Below are 23123 nucleotides of genomic sequence, written 5' to 3' on the forward strand. Positions count from 1 at the left end.
ATGGCGCTTGCACAGCTAAAAGTAATAAATGCGGAACAGTACAATCACAAAGCCAGCAGTGGGAGGTAAAGGAGACAATGGGCGATAAAAAGGTGCCCGCGTGTACGGCCCGGCTGACTGGCAGCAAACCGAACAGCAAACGGTACAGTAGTTTTGGATTCGGGCACGTGTGCAACTTTTAGTCCCGAAACAACTGCCAGCGCGATTGAGCCGGGTAAACAGCACACAATTCATGCGTGCGCCACTCTCGCCTTTCGCAACTGCACATGGTGCCGCAGCCGCACCAGTCTTCCCAAGCATGCCTTGCACGTACCCGCTTGTATGCTAGTGGTGGTCAGGCACAGCAGAGCGCTCAAAACGAGGTTTAAATCCAGGTAGAAAGCTGGGGGGGGGGGGGGGGGGGGGGTGCGCAAATCGTGAGAGTAAATACGTACAAGATGCAACCAGAAAGCGTCATCTATATATGCTGAGAGTTCAGATGGATGAAGGCATTCATGACTTGTGTACGTTTAGGTTTAACAGTACAGGTGTGGAGTGAATTGCTCGAATAGCAAAATGTATACATCAACCGTTCTAAACGTTTAGTATTCGCACAATCTTGTAATGCGAACTGTTATTTCGGGCTTATTTCAGAAGCACAGCGCAGAATGATGTTTCCTTGAAACTTGCGGGACACATTACTGTTCTAATATTTTGTGCTGAACGGTCTGCTGCAGGACTGTAGAATGTGCTGCAGCTCCATAAATAATCTATGGAAACATGACTGCAATTCTCTAGTCCACAGAACCGTAAGTGCCACACTGCCTTTGATAGTGCTATATCACTGCTGAAGTGCTGGAGTATGTCTTGTGAACAACCAATTGCACACACATCAGAAAAACAATATTTATTACTTTCTTCAACAACAGGCACAGCTTTTCAATTGCACTACAGATTAAATTAGAGCAAAAACTACACAGAGAACAACAGCACGGAACGATAAATTCTTGCCGTGCAAAAGAAAATATGACTCAACAAAAACATCCAAACAAATGCATTGTGCGCACTTTTGATGTTCTCAGAATAAATTATGATGTGTTATGACACATTAAGCATATAGCAAACCCGCTCGTTGTGCATTCCTGTAACTATGTACAGCTGACAAAAACAAAATGGCAAAAGGCATCTGTGTTAAACCTCGGAAGAAACAAAATGTGAGTAGAGCAGATCATTTCACGAAGAACACTGCTTTCAGATGAGGATGGGTGGCATTTTTGTGCGTTACATTCGCAATGCAGCACCAACCTTGAAACGAGATTGTCGTGACATCAAAACGCATAAAGTATATCTGCACTTGTTCTTTACATTGTAAGGCCTTAAGGTACTGCTTTGCATACCACTACTGAATTTCGTATGAGTACTGTCATCAATACTACATGTTATTTCTTTACTTCGCAAAGATCTTAAAGAGTTGCAGTGCAGATTTTCATCAGATGTTGAAAGCGTGTTCAACCAAAGTCAAAATAAAATTGTGCTTTTTGGTGTATAACACCTAGTGTTGTGCAGAAATGACTCGTGGCTACATGGGTTGCAATAATACCAATAATAATGCAATAATGCAAGCAGTCAAACACACCACACCCTTTGGCTTTTCGATAATCTTGAATGTATAGTGGCGAGCAAAATTTTCAAGGGACACACGAGCACATGGCAAAACTACCACAGAAAGTGCATCTTGGTAGCAGGCTATGCACCTTTAAGTGGCGTCAGGATGGAGTTTTGCGACTCGTTTGTGCGTCCCGCAAACTTTTGTTCGTGACTACACACAATGCTCGGTGCAATATCTACACACTCAAGGCAACTTTGCAACGTTCTGGCAAATGTCGCCACAGCTACACTATGGAACATGAAAACTAAGGCTGCCACAGAGCAGTGCATAGATACACTCAACCTTATGCGCAGTTGCTATAGAGTATACTCATTTTGCATCACTTAGTCACCATGGCAGTGCTAAAGTTCATTACACCTGTGCATAGTAGTGTCCTCCATGCCTTTAGCAAAGCATTCCTGTTATACAACCTTGGTTCAATGTGGGTGTCAAGCTCCAGAAGATGAACACGACAAACTGCAAACAAACAGTGCACAAACAAAATAGGAGAATTGCAAGGGGTCTGAGTGAAGGCAAGAAAGTAGTCCTTTAAGTCCAGCCACAGATGCTACATCTGCATTTTTTTTGTCGTACTCAGTCTAGTGCAATGAATGCTTCAACAAACCTACTCCCCCTTCTTTTTTTTCACTCTCCCGACAATCAGTGACTAGTGTTTTTTTTTATTATCAAAACAATGCATAACAGCTTTCTAAGCTGCTCAGCGTGAGACAGCCTTCACGAACGGTCGCTAAAGTTAGTTATATTTGCTTGTCTTTTTAATCGATATAGTATGTAACAGCATGAACACTACGCCTACCTCTGAAGCCACTTATCTAAGGCCACCGGTAATTGTCAGAGATGCAAGTTTACCTCCAAGAAGCAAAGGCACTGCCTCCAATTAAGAAAGCAAACACTCTCTCCCAGTCAAAAACTTTGTACTTCCGCTCAGCAGCAGCTCGTGCTAGCGTCGGCGACAACACTGCACAAGTTCGAAAGAGCAGAGAAAACTGTCAGGCACAAACTTCATTCACCAAACTGCAACTGCAAAACCGGACAAGACATCTAACTGTACCATTTGCCGGAACCGCACTGCCAAGCACTTCGCCCTCTTAATATATTCAGACATTCACTTTAACGACTCAGGTGCCAGTACCCCACTATAATATGGCAAACAAATGGCATGTTAAGAAAATAAAAAACACACCAGATAAAACCACAGCTCGGTCGAAGCACACTACTCAAGCTCACGGAGATCTGCCTTGGGATGTGGCAAACAGTTAAATGTTTACGAACAAGAAAATAAAAAAATGGCGACCGAGCACTTTTTCGTGAATGTGCCACTACCACAGTGAACACAAAAAGACAGTCACTCCAGGAACTAATGCACGTGCAAGAAACTCTGAACATTCAATGCCGTAACTGCAGAGGCTGGACCAGTCTAAACGCTGTGCTAATCCCTCTTTAAATGACTGGCAGGCTCAGAAGTGCATGACATACATCCCCACGGCACATGCAAAGAGAAGACAGTAATGGCACTGCAGTGTAATGCCTCCCAACACAAATAGTAAAAAGGTTCCTTAAATACTCAGAACCACTTTGTGGACCTTGGCTGCCATGGAGAAGAACGACGTAGAAGACGTGTTAACCCTACAAATGGAAACTGCAGAAAACAAAAAGACTATTTTGCATGGTGAAGGAGAGTGAGGACAGCTGTAGACAGTAAAATCCGGACCTTATGCATCTTTACACGTCAAATTATTAGCCCAAGTGCTTAGGTAACATGTACAGAGTGCAAACTAGTATATCAGCACTTCACATGCATACCTTGCAGTAGGGAGACCAAACTTTTCTGGCACTCCTTTCAGCGATGTGCATCCTTACTGTCACAGGCACACAGTGCAGCATTTCTACGCACTCTTCATTGATGCACAGAACTAATTCCAATGACCTCTCATTTAATGTTACAATAAAAAATTCTTTCACAAGAGACATTGTTCTAGATGTCTTAAAAGGTCATGTTTCGGTTCTTTTCTCGCACCAACAACCAGACAATAACTACACACTATATACTGTTAGTATACTTAAACGAAACAAAACCAGCACTTTCCTTGAACCCACGGGAGCAACTGTGCTCTTACACCCAACACAAACAGCATGAAACACATTCACCCAGCATCACCAAAAAACGCTGCTTAAAAAAAAAGGCATTGAGGGCTTTTTGGTTTGTCTTTTGAAGTTCATGGCACTTGTCGCTGGGCCCTGCTAGCTAGCCAGCTAGGTAACCAGCACTTTCTGTAGTTACAAAACTTTGGACAACGCGTTATTAGGGGGCACCATAGCCGAGTGCTGCAAAATAAAACTTCGCCACTGGCACCGCTGTTGTTGTACGCATGAGAACACAAGTCCAGCGATGTTGGCAGTCAATGAAAAACTCTGCAAAACAGGTCGCACCAAGAAGCAATAAAATCGACACTCGCTCGAGCCCACTGCTACTCAAGCTAATAGTTCTTGCACTAAGCAGTGCTAAATAAAAACGACTCCCAAGGCTGTATAAACTGATGGGGAGAACATTGTGGTAGGTGTTCAGATGTCAGACAAGCACACTGTTAGGCTAATTGGTCCACTGCAATTTAAAAAAGCTTGGTATCTGTATGGCAATGGCGGCAGAGGAATTGCACAGCTCACTGGGCAAAGGAGATAATCAAAGGAATTTTTTTAAACAGAACAGAAAAAAAAAATAGGCCAGCTGTCCGCAACTTTCCATGCAAACATACTAAATGCTAAACCACTGTTCGGGACTGGAACAGTTTGCCATCGAGCATTGTATGTATTACATCTAACGAAGCATTTTTCCATGCACTGCAATAATTGCTTTATACCTATAAATGAAGTCTGTACCCCCCTGCTGTAATGCCCTGCGGGGCGATGCAGGTAACTAATCAAAATAATAAAACACGCTGCCCTCACAACAGACAAGAAGACTTCAAAGAAATTGGCAAAACAATTAGTTTTGTGACCTGCAGTAGGAAATAAGGGCTCACACCTACCTGAAAGCAAGAAAAGGGCCTTTTTTTTTTGTTCAGCACTAATCGCCTCATCCAAGGATTGCCATTAACACTAACTAACTGAGACACTGCAATTCTTAAGTCTCTCTAAAGAAACTTGCCAACAAGGCTTCACAACTCTAAGCAGAAGCCTTCTACCTTGACCGGTGAGCGCGGACTAGTTAGGGAAAGAAACCAGGGTTTTGTAACTAAAAATCCGATGAAATTGCTTCAGTACATCACAACCATGGAGGCCCATAAGGCATCCCAAGAATGAACAATAGGTACTGTTCAGGTCACTGCCCTGTATTTTTTGCTTATAAGCTACAAGGTGGCAGTACTAGAAAAAGGGAGGAACTAGACCGTGCATACATTTGGCCTGCGGCCAAAAAAGTATCTTTTGCATCCCATGTTAGGAGACAGCCACCAAAAAAAGAGCTGCTAATTACTGCACTGGCCTGTTGAAAACCTAACAGTTTTTCAAGCAGGAATGAACTGACTGACATAGGCTAATTAATGCTAAGAATGAGATTACTGATCTCCCTCATCTCTAAAATGCAAACTGATTAAAGAAAAGACTCCCAAACGCAGGCTGCGGGCTACTACTCAACTGTCTCAGGTCACATCACGAGTGTGAAATCTGCTTTACAAACGGGGATGCAGCAACTATATATATTTATATATTTATGCATGCAAGTCAACGCCTAGAACTAAAAAGTAAAAGTTATCTTTTAGCCTGTTGAAAACCTAACAGTTTTTCAAGCAGGAATGAACTGACTGACATAGGCTAATTAATGCTAAGAATGAGATTACTGATCTCCCTCATCTCTAAAATGCAAACTGATTAAAGAAAAGACTCCCAAACGCAGGCTGCGGGCTACTACTCAACTGTCTCAGGCCACATCATGAGTGTGAAATCTGCTTTACAAACGGGGATGCAGCAACTATATATATTTATATATTTATGCATGCAAGTCAACGCTAAGAACTAAAAAGTAAAAGTTATCTTTTCTGTGTCAAGACAATGTTTAAGATAAAAAGCCTTAAAAAGAAAACTGCATACTGCTCAACTGGCAAAAACGCTGCAAACTACAAACTGCTGGCCAAAGACAGGTGTAGTTAGCATACACATAGTAAGGTTACGAACAAATCTTTCGGGGACCTTTCTCAAACAACATTAGAAGAACGCCAACTCTAAAAATTGCATGGCTGGCTGAAACAGCAATGCATTAGACTCTGCATGCTTAAATATGGTAACACGCTAACTAAAGTAAAAAAAAAGCTAAAAGTTGTGCAAGGGTTTCCTCGTTGGCACTAACAGTGTGTAGGAGAGAAAGAAAAAAGGGCATGCCCATTGCATACTGTGCGTTCACTGCCTTGTGTTCTCATCCATACTCACAGAAACAAGCCACAACACACTTCAATATCTGTGAAACCACACGCACACAGTGATGATGCCGTAAGGCGCAGAAGAAACGGTGGGTTTCCCGTTGCTGAACACAACGGGCACTGCATGTGTGCAGAGGTGCCTCATCGAGGGTGCAGTTTTGAGGGTGCCTTCAATATACTTGGAGGTCCCACGACCAAGCCTACAAGCAAGGTGCAAGACAGCTGGCGCACTGCACTTGAATGTCCTCCGCTGCCTATCGCCGTGTTGTAGCAGCTCACTTGAACACACAACTCAGTGAGAGAGGAGGAAGAGAAGAAAGAGGAATAGAAGAAGACAGACAGACTGTTCGTGATAGCTTCTTGGTTCCTCCTGTGAAGACAGAGATTCCTGGCAAATAGGTGACGGTAAATGCCCAGTATGCTAAACTGCACATGCACTCTGCTCGCAAAAAAAGGTCAAACAAAACTTGCACACATCTGGGAAAAAAAAGGAAATGAAAGAATGAAACGAGAAAAAAAAAAGTATGCTGCAGTCAATGCTGGAGCCAGTCCGACAGCAGCAAGCAGCCAGCCTCGCCAAAGAATGTGCCGGGGAGCTATGACAGGATGAAACGGTACAGGCCGCACACAGGACACCAGAACAGAAGCTGGAAGCTCCCTCTGAGTTTTTTGCAGATGGCCACACAAAGTCCTCGGCACGCACAAGATGAAAAAAAGAATGTCGTGTCCTTTGGGTGTGGCAGACACTGCAGTGGTTCACAAGTGATGCACTGTTGTGCAGCCCCCAAGTCTCAAGGGCATCGCATGCCGAAGAGTAGAAAAAAAAGAAAGAACGAACGAAAGGAAAGCACTACTGGTGGCTTCGGGACGGCACTGCCTCACGATGCCGGCTCTCCATGGACCCGCAGCCGGTAGAGGCACGTGTAGTCCAGGTTGCCGTGGTTGCTGAGAATCTTCATCTCCACGTAGTCATAGATCGCCGGCTCTGGAGTCTGGGCACCAGAGGAGGGAGAGATAAAAAAAAAAGCCAAAGATTCTCAGGTATGTGCAAGACCTCGAGATTTTGAATACCAATCACTAGGATCAAATCGAACACTTCGCTGCCTGACCGAATACTTGAAAGCATTGAAGTGTCCCACAAGCCTAATGACTTCCTCTTTGTTAAAGAAAATAAATTGCAATTAAGTGTCACTGCCAGCTATTAGGCCTGCCACAGTGGATGCCACCGCATTAATCTTAACCACCTATAGGGTTGTCTGCACTTGATCTGAATTGAAATGCACCAACCAAGGCTGAGATCGAACCCACGCCTTTGGGCTCAGCTCCGCACACCTTTGGTACTCAGCCACTTTGGCTGGCATCCGCAATAAAGGACAGTCGCCGACTGATTTTTCCGAATCGAAGGGACCCGAAAAAATGGTCCGAATAATCGAACAGTCCGAAAAATCCGTGAAGTACAAAAAAATCACTTTATTGAGATGAAATTGGCTTAAAAAAGTCACTGATTTTAACTTGCGGAAAATCTGGCAACGATTTGAGCCTGTATCTGCACCACAGTTGAGCTTTCACTGTACACTCTAGAAAGCAAGGTCACGGCGTTTAGCTGAATACTTCCCACGCATCTTTGACGGACCCGGCGGCACCCGCTGGGCCATGTTGTCCACATCACGAGTATGCACCACACCGCTCGTCAAACACACGCAAAGAGAGGGCACTTTTCGTTCAAAGCGGTGGACCCTCCGGATGCAATCACAAAACTGCGAACGGATGTAGCTACGAGAAGACGGAGCGCTACTCGGTCGATGCGGTTGGAGAAACTGAAGTGACGAAACGGCGAACGGTGAACTTTACCCGCCGCGGTGGCTCAGTGGTGAGGGTGCTCGGATATTGACCCAGAGTACCCGGGTTCGAACCTGGCCGCAGCGGCAGCGTTTCGATGGAGGCGAAACGCAAAGGCACCCGTGTGCTGTGCGATGTCAGTGCACGTTAAAGATCCCCAGGTGGTCAAAATTATTCCGGAGACCTCCACTACGGCACCTCTTTCTTCCTTACTTCTTTCACTCCCACCTTTATCCCTTCCTTTAGGGTGCAATTCAGGCCTCCTATGAGATGCAAGACAGATACTACGCCATTTGCTTTCCCCAACAAGCAATTTTCAACGTATGAGACGAGCGATAACTGCCCGCAACAACATTGCCGACAAAAGCAAGTTGACGGCGATGACAATCAGGCTGGCACCTCGCAGTGGCAGAGTTCGCAGGGACCTCTACTGGCAAAAATGAGGTACCGAAAATATGTCAAGCCAATCCAACTGCAGAGTTAATCCACCACAATCCAAGCTGGCACCTTTTGCGCCGCCGATAAGATGGCCGATTTTGGCCCGCAAGCGACTGAAATTAGTCTGAAAAATCGAACTTTCGGACTTTTAAAGTCCAAAATATCCGTCGCGAATATGTATGCGCCTCTATGGGGTGACTGACGGTGCCTCATCGAAGTCTGAAATATCCTACAAGTCCAAATTCTTGGGGTCCGAATTACCCATTGGCTACTGTAACTGTACAATGACGCTGCTTGAAGACATCTTCACAATGAGCAAGTGTGATTCGCTGATAAACACTGCTGAAGACGAATCTTGCGCCGAATGCAATCGGAGAAACTAGCATGACTACCTTTTAGAACTGCTAGTGAAGCGCGTTCTGCATCAAGAGGCAATCTGTTTCATATCTGTTTGAATGCCTCGCAGTAGTATTGACCTTGCTCACTTCTGTCTACACTGAAGGTATCAAAACCCTTCTCGGCTACCAACAAAAACATTTTTCAAACATGCAAATGTTAACGACAACAATCTCAATTTTCCTTTCGTTTTTTAAAAGCATATGGAAACATGCTGCCAGAAGAGGGAAGTTGTTTCAAGCTGAGAACACTGTCTCCAGGTTCAACAGCACCATTTCCTAGCACTATCTTTTTTCTGAGCACGTAAAAGTAAAAGCAGTCTTTCCTGTGCCAAGACAATGTTCAAGATAAAAAGTCTTAAAAGAAAATTGCATACTGCTGAACTGGAAAAAATACTGCAAACTGCGAAATTGACATCTGCTGGTCAAAGAGAGGTGTAATTGTTAGCATACCCAGGTTAAGGTTACGAACAAATCTTTCGGGGCCCTTTCCCAAACAATAATATTAGAACAACATTAACTTCAAAAATTAAATGACGATCAAACAGCAATGCATTAGACTTCCCATGCTTAGATGGTAATGTGCTAACTGAATATTAGACTGGGCCGAACAGCAATGCATTAGACTTCGCATGCTTAAATGGTAATGTGCTTTGTTACCAGCAACATGCCATGTTGACTGCTAGTCATGCAATAGGAAATGCCTAACACATCTCTCTCCAATTATCCTGGTCTTGGCGCTAGCATTTAGCTTTAACTGCCTCCTGTTTGCGAAAAGGCCTGTATAATTTTCTGTAGGATTAACAAAAATTACTTTATGGGCTGTTCAGAGAAGCTCTTTGTACATTTACTGCACAAATGCACATGCAGTAGGAAGGTTCAGCCTCCACACAACTCCTCAAAATAGGCTCCCTTTAGGCCAAGCAACAAGACGGCAGCTGTAAATCTTCAGTTTACCAGAAGTTCACCTTCATCGATGCTCATTCATGCATGACATGGGCACTAGCAATGCACTCGGAAACTTGCGAGCCCACCTGGACGATGAAGTACTGCAGAGTATCGCCGTCCGCGTCGTACGTGTAGCTCCCCAGCAGTCGGCCCGAGGAGTCGGTCTCGGACTCCAAACCCTGGCATGAATCAAGGACATGGAACTAACGTCACACTCTCAATGGCTTATTATCGCGTGAGTACACGAAGTAAAGACTTGCTTCTTAAGAGCTGGTGTTTCGGTCACCAACCCCTTAAGATGGGCAATTTGTGACAGCTTATTTGTTACGAATTAAAAACGGGTGTTCCCATTTGTCTGTAGTAAAAGGAAGTGCCACTAGACCACACTGACAGCAGCTTTCATTGGTGCGTTATTCGTCCAGAAGATTCACGAAGCTTGATTAATTTATTGAGCTAAGGTCTGGTTATCAATGCTTTTGCCTTTACGCCAATGTGGAGTGAACACTTGCCTAAGACGTAGAATAGCCACTGAGTACCGTAGTACTCAATTGCTCTATCACGGACATGATGGACATAATGTACATTCTCCAGAGCAGTATTCACTTGACCAAGGTTAACCTGCAGATTAAGAAGGTGACTTTCCTTTGGATGAACGGTTACCGTACAAGGACAACAGTGAAAAGAGTGCCTCGAAATTTTGTTCAACACTTCTTTGAAAGGAGCACATTAATCGGCAACACAGGGCAGGGCTAAAGTGAGGAACCGAGCGGCTGGACTAACAGGGCTACGGGAAGGCCACCCACCCATATCTGGAAGTCACGGGGGGCGCTGCTGGTGTGACCGGAGCTGACCAAGGAGCGGGCGATGTGCTCCACGCTGATCGCCGTGACCCGGATCCGCTGGGAAAGCTTGATCACCAAGTGGCCTTGAGAGCCACGGAAGGCCCAGCACTCGCCTGGGTGCATGCCCGGCTGTCGGGCACCAAGCGAAAAAAGGGAGGTGAGGTAAGACTAAGGGAGTGAAACGTTTCCCACATCACAGTAGGCATGCATAGATTTATTTGTTCCCTTCATTCTGCAATTCACCCATTCAACAATCAGGTTTGTTCGCTCACTTGCAAGCCCATTTAGAACAGACAATAGGCAGCAGAAGACGACACTGAAATTAGCTGGACTGTCAGCCCGGAGGCTTGATGCTCAAATGGGCACCTACAAGTTCACTGAATTAGGAGAAAACTCGCGAGCAATTTTACAAGTGACTACATCTCATAAAGTCTCTGGTGGTATCAAGTTTTCGCTTGCAACTTTAAAGGGAGTGACAACTGGCCAAGATGTGCATGAGGTAATGCTGGAAACAAAGACCTAGCATCATAACGTAAGGATTGAGCACTCCGAAATCCAAGAAACGCCAGCAGCGCCACAGAAGATGTAGCGAGCAGAACCGTTGGTAGCCGGGCGGTCAGCACCAGTCTGCGCTCCTCGCACCCATCAACAGTACCCCGGAACCAGCAGCATGGACGGTTGTAGCTTTCCAGTAGCCATCCTGTGCCTACGCTGATCGCCATGGTGTTGGTGAGGACAGACAGCTTTCATTCTGGTGCCTAGTTTTTCACGCAACACTGCTGTAATGCGGGGAAGCTGCACTAACTGATACTTGACCTGCCGCCGCTGCATGCTGCCCTTTAAGACTGCCTGCAAGACATGGTCATTCAATTCTAGTTCCACTTCCCGCACTACACTCTTACCCAAATGCACACAAGCACATGTGTTTGTACAAAGCAGCAAATAAAGAAAAATCGCAAAACAGTTTTAAGTTTGCAACACACATAATCCAGAGCCGGCAAAGAAATAAGACAGTTGATATCCAATACTAGGTTCCTACAGCAGTGGCCTAGTGGTTGGGGCATCTGCATGGCATTCAGAAGGTGCATTTTTTTACTGGTCAGTGCCCGGCAGTGGGCTTGCAGACACCGATGGCTACAGCACAAAACTGAGAAGAGAGATAAGAGCAGCAAAGGCTGAAACCACTATGCCACTGCAGCAGCAGGGGACCGAGGGGTTAGAGCTAGCAGAGCTTGCGCCTTTTATGTGGTATGTGCTGCCTCAGTAGGTGGGAGATGCATTTTCACTGGCCTGCGCCTCTCTAGAGGTACGGAGGGCTATGTGGACAGCGCTGCCACTGCCACGCAAAACATCAAGGGGCAAGGAAAGAACAGCCAACATTGCAAAAGAGTGGCAGACCCAAAACAAGGTCTACTTCTGCTCACCGTGATGGCGTCCCTGGGAGAGCGGGTGAATGTCCAGATGGGCAGGCCGAACATGTAGTATCTCCGGCCTCCGTTGCTGTAGGTCTCCGTGCAGCGGGTGTTGACCACACTCCCGCCTGCAGAGCAGAGGTTTCTGTCATGCACACCGTGATCACACCGTCTAGAGCCAAGGATGAGAGGGAACAGTGCGAATGCACAAAGTAGAATTTGAAACTGAATATGAAATACTAAAGCAGGCCAACAGCCACAAGGGCCTCATGGGCTGGAGCACGGGTGGTCTCAAGCATGGCAAGCCTGGGAATTTATGATGACAGCCGTTATAGCCAGGCCTGGCCCGTACCCAGATACCACGGTTGTTGTCTGCATGAGGTGCCATCCCACAGCAAGGGACCCATTAGTTACGTGACCTATTTAATGGCTTTTACAATTGTTTAACCAAATATTACCGTATATCTCGTGTAAGGGCCGCCCCCAACCTGGTAGACGGAAAATTCGAAAAAAAAAGAGAAAAAGTCAGGCTAAAGAATTGCTTCATGTACGCGTAATTCTGTCTACAGGGTACGTTACACTCTGAGCTGATAGATGATAACTGACCGTACACACTATATCATCACACACGTGTCGTCCCGTGTGCCAGACTTCACCTGGAAGCACAAACATGCAGTGCCTCAGTGCTGCTGACTGTCTTGTGCACTCAGTGTTCGCACCAGAAAGGACAAAAAGTTATGCTGCACAAAAAACTGCACCATGCATCCGTGCTAGTGGTGCGTTTCTTTGCAACAATGTGGCTCCTGGCACGCCCTGGTGATACGTGCCATAGTAGTGCGCCATTCGCCTGGTGTAGCTAGGCCTAGAGTGCTTAGCATCGAAGCCGCAGTTAAAGTGCTTTGAATGTAGTCGAGGTTTACTACAAAACTGCACATGTGCAGACAGCCACCAGGATGCCACAAGGCGTCGACCAGCTGTTTTCCCACCAGCCCTGTCGGGACCAATCAGCCCATGAACACTGGCAGCGCACGGAAACAGATCTCGCTATGCTAAATCTACAGATGCATGCCACCGTGCCGGTTACGGCACGTGTGCATAGTGGGTAGTGTGGCTGCGAACCCCTGGAAGGTACAGCTCTGGGTGCCACGTTTACGCCTGCTTGCGTCTGTTGCCAAGAGCATGTGCAGACCGGCTCTGGCATATGCGGGAGAGAACAGGCACATGGTACAGAATCGGGGCTTAGGTTACACGTGTGTCACGGTGCCGTCTGTGAGGAGGTACACTGAACCGAAACCACATGCAGCAAGAGTTTCAGAAGTAGAAACATTCGCTCGAGACAAATACAGTCCACGACCGATTTTTCGGAGCCTCCAGGGACCACGAAAATGACAAAAAAATTGGGCTGTCTAGAAAATAAAATTTCACCGGAAAAACTTCTTGCCAATATGGCAAAGGAAAGGGAGGATGGAGTCTTGTGCATATTCTGAAGCTCCTCGTGACTAAATTTCGCCGCGTGTCACGTGCACAGACGACGGGCGGCGACTGCTTTCACGAGCTCGGCCTGGCTGTGCTGCCCTCGGCATGTCACCGATGAACGCCTGGGTTGGAACAAAGTCTAGACGCAAAAGCGAATATGGCGCCGCTGCGGTAACTGCGCTGCGCCCACAGTACGAAGGGCCTGGAACGAGAACGCAAAGATGGCAAAACGATAAAAATGATTAACGGCCTAACCAAGCGCTCCTTCAGCATAGGCCTTCGTAATTAGGCCTAGCGACTACAGCCTAAATCTGCATCGCATCCAGCGATATGCACTATGCGGTGCCTTGCGCATAGTGAGAGGCGTCTTGGGTGCTATTGAAACGCCAGTTGTTTATGGTCTTACAATAGAAAAGTCAGGGTTGCAGTGCATTTTGCCATGGGTACGCTTACCTCACTTCGAAATGCACCACCATCTACTTCTGCGTTTGCCGTCTCCATGAAGGTGTAAGCCTCCCAAGCGCTTCGCTGCTACATCTTCCCGTATTTGCGACGAAAGACTCCGCACATATGAATTCCGTGAACTTTGAATGCTGCCCAAGTTTGTGCGGCGGCCGACGTTCAAGAACGGTACGAATTTAAAACCACGCAGGCGCAATGTGGCAACACGTGCAGTTCAGCCTTGCAATTTAGGAGGCTCCCTTTAAGCTTGAATCTTGTTTTGTTTGATGAAGTTATCGATCTCTCGTGCAGTTTGAATTAATGAATTTCCACTGTACACATTATAAGGCGGCTTGGGTATTGGAGACAAGTGCAAACGAGGTCCGAAAAATCGAGCAGTCATTGCGGTGCGTTCAAAATTTTACGCGCTCTCATACATTGGCTCTATAGGTGATGTCGCGGTGCCGCGAAAAGTCTGAATAATCAAGCATGTCCGAAAAATCAGGCATCCGATTTTTCGATCTTCAACTGCACTTTGAGATTTCAAATGCCAAACATTTGGATCGAATTGAATATCAAATACTTTACTGTTCAACTGATTATCGAAAATTATTGAATATTTGCACATGCCTAGTTATTATAGTTAAATTCTTCCACATCCCCTTACCCACACAGGCGATGCTGAAACTCAGCACTGCATTACACAAACGCCCTTTCAACTTTTTCTAGTCATCGGATGCAATGGCAATGCCAGCGCTGCTTACTCCGGTGAAAAGCCCTCTCCCCAGCTGATCCCCGAAGAAGAGAAAAGGGCGTAACTCCTCACCGGCACTCTCCAGGGCGTAGTCTGGCAGACCAGTCTTGTCGGCATCATACTTGGCCAGCATCTCCTTCACGACACGGGTCACATCATTCATGGCAGGCGCGTCAGGGCGAGTCATTTCTGCGACAACGGCCGGAGCACGTCTGGCCTCCATGATGGCCTCCTCCGCCTTCTGCAGATGCGTAACAAGCAGGAGAGCTTTGTAAAAGACCTCTCCAATTACAGGAACTGTCTGCATAGTGCACTGCTTCGAGAGAGGTCTCGCCACTCTGCTGACCTAGTGGATGGAAACCTCACAAAGCCTTGCCTGTTGCCCAGCACAATGAAAAGGACCTTTGGAAACACAATAAAATCTCGTTAATTCGAAGTCATTGGGACCGCAAGAATATTCGAATTTAACCAAGTTTTCCAATTAACCGACCCCAGCAAAAAAATATGAACCCAGGCAAAAAAATTTCGTTGCGGGAATATGCTACCTTGACTGGACGAACTCTTCACCATAAAAGTCAACTGTCCAGCTCATAGCCGTTGCTGGCAAAAAAGAAAGTCGATGCTGCAGCGGGGCTGCAGCGTTTCGCATATCAAGTATCATATTATTAATCGGCATCGCTCTGCAAAGCCATCTCGCAGGTCCGAGGTTTGGTTTGGTTTATGGGGGTTTAACGTCCCAAAGAGACTCAGACTATGAGGGACACCATAGTGAAGGGCTCCGGAAATTTCGACCACCTGGGTTTTTTTTTAATGTGCACTGACATCGCACAGTACATGGGCCTCTAGAATTTCGGCTTCATTGAAATTCGACCGCCGTGGCCGGGATCGAACCCATGTCTTTCGGGCCAGCAGCCGAGCGCTAAAATCACTCAGCCACTGCGGTGGCTAGCAGCTTCGAGGGGTCGTCGCTTCATCGCCTTGCGGTGAAATCGGGATCAAACATCCTCACACAGCACCTCGAATCTTCAAAATAACCATGCTGATGCGTGCCGCCACTTCAGATTATCCGGTCAAAAAATAAATAAAAATTGCTGGACCGCAGAAATTCTTCGAATTATCCAGTATTTTTAATTACCAGCGTTTGAATTATCAAGCTTTTAGTGTGCTACCAAAGACACCGGGTCTGGAAAACTAATAAAGACAATTTTAGCCAGTGGATAGTCCCGACTAGCACCTAGACTTGAGCCATATGCATGCAAAGAAAAGCAACTATACCGTATTTCTGGTCTAAAAGTCACGCCTATGTATAAGTCTCACTGCTTTCAAAGTGCAGTCATTAAAAAAAACTGTATACACAAGTGGACTGTGGCAAACGTCTCAAAGCGAGTCAGGCTACGAGGGATGCCGTAGTAAAGGGCTCCCGATTAATTTAGATTACATGGGGTTCTTTAACATGCGTTGACACCACGCAGTACACAAGAGTTTTTGTATTTCATTTCGCCTTCCATTGAAAGCCATTGAGCCACCGTGGTGTCATACATAAGTTGCAACCGTGTATAAGATGCAGCTGACTATATGGGAAGCGCTACAAAAATACGCTGAGAAGTCCTTCATTAGAGGGTGACGAAAATGCACGTTTGCGGCAGCTGCCACCACTTCAGCGAAAGCCAGTGCTGGCACATGTGCAGGTGGCGTTTATCGTTTCGACCATATTCTTAAAAACAAAAAAAAACATATTAGTCCAATAGTTATTCTGCATAGAACAGCAGTTCATACAAAGGTGTCTGGGCAAGTTCATCAAACCCATAATCCTCCCAGTCACTAACAAAGAGTGCAGATGCAGAGAGTTTGGCGAACGAAAGTGACGCCTACCGAAATCTAATCTTGGGCAAAAAATCACTGCCTTATGCCCTCAAGTAGAGAAAAAAAATAGACTGCTGGCTACTCTGCCTGTGAGAGATTCAATAGTGAGAGAATCGGCAACAGCTATTTGCAGCGCGCGGAGGTGCAAACTGCGCAAGGTCGTTGCGCAAGGTTTGTGTCTCTACACAAAGGGTGCATTAAATCAGTGGTGCAACAAATGGCGCCACTCCTGTTTGCTTCTTGTTTCTAGTTTGAGTTATGTGAATGCTGCCAATACTGCAAAACTGGGAACTGCACTGTCGACAGCCGATGCTGCAAAAGCGACCCCGCACTGTTTTCACTCACCCTGTGAGCCTCCATCGCCACCCGCTGCACCTGTGCCACCTGTTGGCTGGCAGTGTTCACTGCGGCCTGAACGCTGTCCCGGTGCTCGCCCAGGCGGACGTCTACACTGGCGCCAAAGATGGCTTCTCGCCGGTCCATCTCCTCCGTCAGCCACCGATGGAGCACGCTACGCGGCGCCATCTCTGACGAAGAGTCGTTCATCACCTGCGCAGCAGGCAACCGTATCCGTGAAATGTAATACAGTACAATAGTACAATACCATACTAGACCATTTTACAGCGTACACTGTCAGTGAAATTTAGTTAATTTGAATTTCGGTTCCCTACAATCAACACCATGGTCCTGTCAACCTCGTGTGTATTTCTCTTAGTCTGAACTATGTATAACTCGGCATATATTTTTGGTCCCCTTTGAGTTATTATCAAAAGACATTTGTACAGCCAGACCTGGACTGCAAGAGCAGATTGGCCAGCAACTTGCTGTTACCTCGACTTACCATACCCGTGTGCTCCTTCTGTTCTCTTCGTGTGTCCAGTTTTGTGGTGCTCAGTTTTTCATGATGGATACGTGCCAAGTTGTTCGCCTAGCAGCCCTGTTACTACCTTCCTGACTGAGCCACAAGCCCACCAATAACACCGTGCAAGGAGGCAAACAACTTGACGAGCGTGTGGTGCATCTTATGACAAAATGAAATCCCTTGACAGCTCATACCACGACAGAGATGATGGCAGTGGCCATGCAGCAACTGCCGACTCATGCTCCACAACTTCTAACTGCTCACGGTCATAGCTCGGACCACAGGCAAGGCTTCAATTTAGTCTTCTCAATCCTATGGTGTTTTTGACACCATTTATTTTGCTCCTTCAACCGATGCCAGAACCCCTAGGGAACACATTTGGGGAAACAAAGCGACCTGACAGCCGACACACCAAAGTGCCATTACAAAAGACAAAACCACTGATTTACCTGAGCCATGAAAAAAACTCATGTCCTGAATGACAAGCTTGTATTAGGCTCGCTGTTGGATTCAGTGAATTGCAGCCCACCCCACAAGGTGAACACCCCGTGAAGTTCGTCTGCAGCGATGTGCGGCATGACGGGTGATGGTGCGCCACTGGCTGTGCTGCTAGGCCCAACATGCTCTGCACTGAAGCCGCAGCGGGAAGCGCTTTAGGACTAGCCATCGCTGATCATGATCAGCCGGCACAATAACTTCATGCTGGTATGACCGTATAACTGATTTCTGCAACGCCTTCGCCAGCGAAGCACACGGAAAAGTGGGCCATGTGCTCGCACGCGGAGTCCGAGCAGTTCGCAGAACAGTCACCACAGGCAGTCGTGCGCAGCATCATTGTGTGCATGTCTCTGTGTCTCTGTCCTGATTCTAATTTGGAAAACCCTGTGTTGATGTGACTTCTGCCAATAAAGTGCTCCGCCAGCCTTTCTCATTCCGGACGGTTCCAGCCATATGAAGCGGGACGTGAATAATTTTCTATCATATAATAGAGGCTTCTAATGCATTATTCCTTTGGGGAATTTGCCAGGCTTGCACTAATTTGTAGTAAAATGCAGGCTGTCGCATTAACTAGGGACACATAATTGAAGTTCCACACTATATTGTTCTTCCAGCCACCTGTTCATTCTTCCTGCACAAAGTGATGAAAATAAATTCCATTCTAAATTCTATTCTCCAGCCAAGCATAGTGCAGAGAGTCTCCTTAACAGTAAGGGGTACCTCACCTCAAGAACCCTGGCTACGATCTTGGAGTCCAGGCCGGCCAGCAATGTAGCCGTGTCCCGGCAGCAGTCCTTCAGGTCACCCACCCGCAACAGGAGCTGCTCCACCCTACACATGCGCCGGGATGGTTTTTCCATTAAACAGCGTGCTCTTCATTTTTGGACAAAATCAAATTATTCTCTATATCCGCACATTGCGTCAGTCTTACAAAAAGCAGGTAAAACTCGATTTCTACTTCAAAACTGCACTGTAGTAACATTTCGTTGTGGACCCTTTGCAAAACTCGGGAACCCTGCTTCCCTGTGAAGAGCCCTTCACCATGGTGTCACCGGCACGTTTTGAGGGGCAGAACTTAGATGCAGTGGTGGAGATATCTGCAGTCAGAAAATGTCAAATGCCTTTCTTGCAATTCTGCCGTGAGTCAAGCCACAGCCTGGCTGGTGCATGCAAGACATAAGGCTTGCGACAGAAGCCTCCAGCACTGCACCCAACTTCTGTCCGTAGCACGAGCTGCATCACCATGGTAAAAATGGGTTTTTGCTACGCAGGGAAGCCAATTTCCGGAGTTTTGCAAAGGGATTGTGAACAGCTAAATGTAGATACTGTATGGAAACTAGTGCCAGCCTGAACAACCAGAAAGATGTCTGCGTAATTTTATTTGCAAGTGACTGGACTCCCGCCACTCCTCCGACTTCCTTGTAGTCCTCATCACTCAAGGTGAGAATGCATATGCTCACGTGGTCAGACAGTGCCCTTTAAAGAAACCCTGAAAATAACTTCATCCAATTCTAATTTTCGTTCCCAGTAAAATATCGATTTTATGGCTTTTTTCGGCTATGTTAATGTTGGTCCAAAAGCAAAAGACGCATTTATTACCGAGAAAATTGCATTTAAAAGTTTTCTCGACACCCGATTCAAATTGATGATGTCTGCTCCAAAAAGTACTGTGCGTTGCCATTTTGATGTCAATGGTGTTGCAGCCTACTGGAATTTTCCTAGAAGACAGGTCGCCAGGATTATTTCAAGCACTCCTTACTAACCTAAGCTGCTCCAAAGGTGTCAAGATGGCAGCTGTAGCGATCCAGGATATATAGGTCTAGGATGCGCTATGAACGCGGATGCTAATAAAAGTGGGCCAAAATAAAAAAAAAAGGAAAAAAAGACATGGAGCAGCAAACATTTCTCCAATGCAACTTGACTTTTACGTTTCGTGTGCCGAACTAAAGTACCCGATGTTAAGCAATATAATCGGGCCTGAATACTGTTTCATTCTAAAAATGTCCACGGGTTACCTGCATCTCTAAACGGTGCGATGAATGTGACAAGTGATGAATGCTGCAAGTGGCACTGGCTCAAAGAAGGAAGGAAACTGACATGCACAGGAGCACTCACGTGGTCTTGTGTGCCTCCAGCTCTTGCCGAAGCCGCTCCAGGTCCTCCTGCGTCAAATCACACGGCATGCACCACGCGGCGTCGTGCACGCAATTCAACCTTGTCCACAGTGAGTCGCAAAACAAAACGATTTGGTTTGGTTTATGGGCTTTAAGGTCCCAAAGCGACTCGGGCTATGACGGATGCCACAGTGGAGGGCTCCGGATAATTTCAGCCACCTGGGGGCATGGATGAATTCAGGTGCTCAGGGATCCAAAAAACCCTCAAAGGAACACAAGGGTTCCGCAGAGAAAAGTTTGAGGACACCCTGTTCTTTTCAATATTGGACATTTTTTTCTTATTTCAAAGTGACTATTTGCTGCCTAAACAAAGATAAACTTTCCATAAACAATGAAAACAAAAGAAATGTAAGGCCCTCGCCACTTGGTGCACTGCCACTGAAGTTGCGGCACTGGTACGAGGCAACAAGCCAGCTGAGAATCCAGACCGCACTCACCTTGGTCTTTCCGGCTGCCCTGTCATCGCTGGGAGCCTGGAGCGACAGGCGTTTGAGCACCTTCTGCACCAGGTCTTCAAGTCGCTGCTCTGAGAGCAGCTGCGGCTCCGGCACCTGCTTGCCAACAGTGACATGGTTCGCTTGAAGTACCACCGGTGCCACGGGTGGAGGAGGGGCGGTGGATGGACTGCCGGAAAAGGGCCACGACAGCCAGGAGAGGGGAGCACTCAGGTACGCTGTGGCCATGCCCAGAGACTTGGCCGCTTCAGACACCACCTGGACAGAAAACCAATCCGACTCAGTGGAACCATTTACAGCACGCTCAATAAAACATCTGGCCTGCAAAGAAAGCAGTGAAGGGTGTCAGAGTCAGGTGGGTAGATGAAGTTAAGAAGTCTCTGGGGACAGGGTGGCACTGGGTGGGGTTAGTTAGAGGTCATGAGAGAGAGATCTTTATCCTGGCAGTAGATAAAGTTGGGACCATGCTGCTGCTGCTGAAGCAATCCTGGAGAAAAAGACAGTGGCAGTTCCCCGGACAGTGGCTCAGTTTATTTAATTCTCAGGCCACCAGAATACAAAGAAAAACAACAAAAGCAATAAAGATACACAGATTAACAGAACAAACAAGGCTTTGAAGAATTAGGACATCCACATTGCACAATGCTGATGTTCACCAAGTACTGGATAATAAAATCCTTCTGTTCCGATTCCCTCTTCTCCTTGTTTTTAAGTCTTTTTAAGTCGAGAGCATGACGGAATCCTGTCTGGCCGGGAGGATACATTTCAAAAAACAGAGACGCCGACCAGTAAAATGAAATTTGAAGTTGACGTTTCAGCGCCCGGAATGGGAGCCGAAACGTCAACTTCAAATTTCGTTTTACCGGTCGCAGTCCGTTTTTTTTTGTTTTCTCCCATCTTTCTTTCACTCCAGTGGCACCATTCGTTTTGTTTGGTTTTCATTACTCACTGAAGACTGGTGATAACAGACACAAGGTGTTGCTCCTGGCAACAATGAAGAATGGGGAAAAAAAAAAGCAGATGAAAATCTGAATACAGATATGCTATCCCAGCCAACATCACTACTGAAATGAAAAGCAGAAGAAGCAATAAAAGATTCTTGGAATGGAACATGGAAGGTGGCTGAACGGGGTAAGCACGTCTTAAAAATTTTTCAATATCATAGTTACAATTACGAAATTTTCAAGGAACACGTCTTTTTGGCCACCGATTCCAAACATGGCATTTAATTTCGTGTAAAACTAGTGCCTGTGCATTTCTGTAATATGTTGTGCAACGTTTTGCACAGAGCATCAAGAAATTTTGCTGCAGAGAACTTGCTGAACTGTGTGCCACTGGTTTGTCTTGCATCAAAGAATGCAATAAGGGCAAAACTATCGCAGAAGAATAAGAGTGACTTAGTTTTCAAGTTAACCCTCCAGAAGCAAATGTACAAGCTCATTCATTCGGATAATTCGAACTGCCAGCTTGGTCCCCACCAACACTCATGTAAGTCTTTGACGTCATACGCTCGTTAATTCGGACACTATGGGTCTCGTTTCCGAAGGGAGGCTGCGTCCAGGTATGACCGGCCACAGCAGGAGATCATTGAAACAGGACTACTCAAAACTTGAATTCCATGCAGCTTAGTCGCTCGCGGCCTGCACGCCTGTGACAAAGGCGCGCAACGGTAGACACGACAATAAAAGGGCAACTCTGTCTTGGGAGAGTAGCCCGACCGCTTAGTTTCGGTTTCACTTTTCGGAGCTGTGCGCCAGCCCGCAGTGACGGCGGCTCGACCGGCCAGCATCTGCCAGCCAACCATGCAGCCAACCATGCAGCCAACCATGCAGCCAACCGACGTTTAGGACGCTGAGTGGCACGTTGCTGGTATGCACCGAAATTGTGTGCCGTTCACATGCCATGCATAGCTCGTGGGATGAAGCCTCCTCGCATGCGACAATGTCGCTTGTGAGGAGTGTGATCCGGTGGAGCTCCGCTGCTACAGCATCGCACCACCGTAAAGGATGCCGGGGAGGCACCTAAGATTACGGAGCAGCTCTGCTTCAACACTCCTGACAGCATGCATGCGAAAAAGAATTGGTTGAAACGTGAAAAATAGTCATTGCCACGCCATTAACTCAAAAGCGGGTGCCATTGCCCAGTAATTCACCAAATGGTAAATTTACAGTGATGCAAGCAGTCCTTGGAAATTTTTCGGGGTCATTATATAATTCGAACTTTCGCATAATTCAGACATTTTTTTCAGCCCCTCGAAGTCCTAATTGAAGAGCTTTTACAACACAAACTTTTCTTCCCGTGTCTGAAGTGGCAGCCTCAAAACCCCATAACCCAGGAATTTAGCAAGTTCCCCGAGTCAAAAATTGGTTTAAAGATTTCGGCAAAAAACTTTCCCAACATATAAGTGCACAAGGGCTTATTTTACATTAAATTAAATAACATTTAGAATCAGCACAAAAAAATACTTTCCCTGAAGATTTCAGAATTGTGATTTCATGAATAAATTTTCCTCCACAGAACCTGCATCCTCTTTAAATGAATCACAGGTTTTGACCCTGCAGAAAATATGGCTGTACTGCAGTATAAAACACATTGCAACTCAGCAGCTATGCCATCTTTCTGGAGACATTTCTGAATGGAACACTCAGCACAGCTCTTAGTAAGGA

The 23123-nt window shown here is 46.4% G+C and overlaps 1 protein-coding gene across 4 annotated transcripts in view; it reads right to left on the reverse strand.

The window, feature by feature from the left end:
• Positions 1 to 871: 871 nt before the first annotated feature.
• LOC144101785 (uncharacterized) overlaps positions 872 to 23123 on the reverse strand; it is a 72077-nt gene continuing 49825 nt past the window's right edge. For all 4 annotated transcript variants that reach the window (XM_077634998.1, XM_077634999.1, XM_077634997.1 and 1 more), the window contains exons 8-17: positions 20440 to 20715; positions 19944 to 19990; positions 18554 to 18659; positions 16814 to 17017; positions 14678 to 14846; positions 11947 to 12062; positions 10484 to 10651; positions 9767 to 9859; positions 4584 to 7052; positions 872 to 4415 (exon numbers count right to left, since the gene is read on the reverse strand). In XM_077634998.1, the coding sequence (XP_077491124.1) occupies positions 6939 to 7052; positions 9767 to 9859; positions 10484 to 10651; positions 11947 to 12062; positions 14678 to 14846; positions 16814 to 17017; positions 18554 to 18659; positions 19944 to 19990; positions 20440 to 20715 (1293 nt within the window). In that variant the 3' untranslated portion in view covers positions 872 to 4415; positions 4584 to 6938. The remainder of the gene's footprint in view (positions 4416 to 4583; positions 7053 to 9766; positions 9860 to 10483; positions 10652 to 11946; positions 12063 to 14677; positions 14847 to 16813; positions 17018 to 18553; positions 18660 to 19943; positions 19991 to 20439; positions 20716 to 23123) is intronic.

The sequence above is a fragment of the Amblyomma americanum genome, chromosome 8, assembly GCF_052857255.1.
Source record: "Amblyomma americanum isolate KBUSLIRL-KWMA chromosome 8, ASM5285725v1, whole genome shotgun sequence".
Lineage (NCBI taxonomy): Eukaryota > Metazoa > Arthropoda > Arachnida > Ixodida > Ixodidae > Amblyomma > Amblyomma americanum.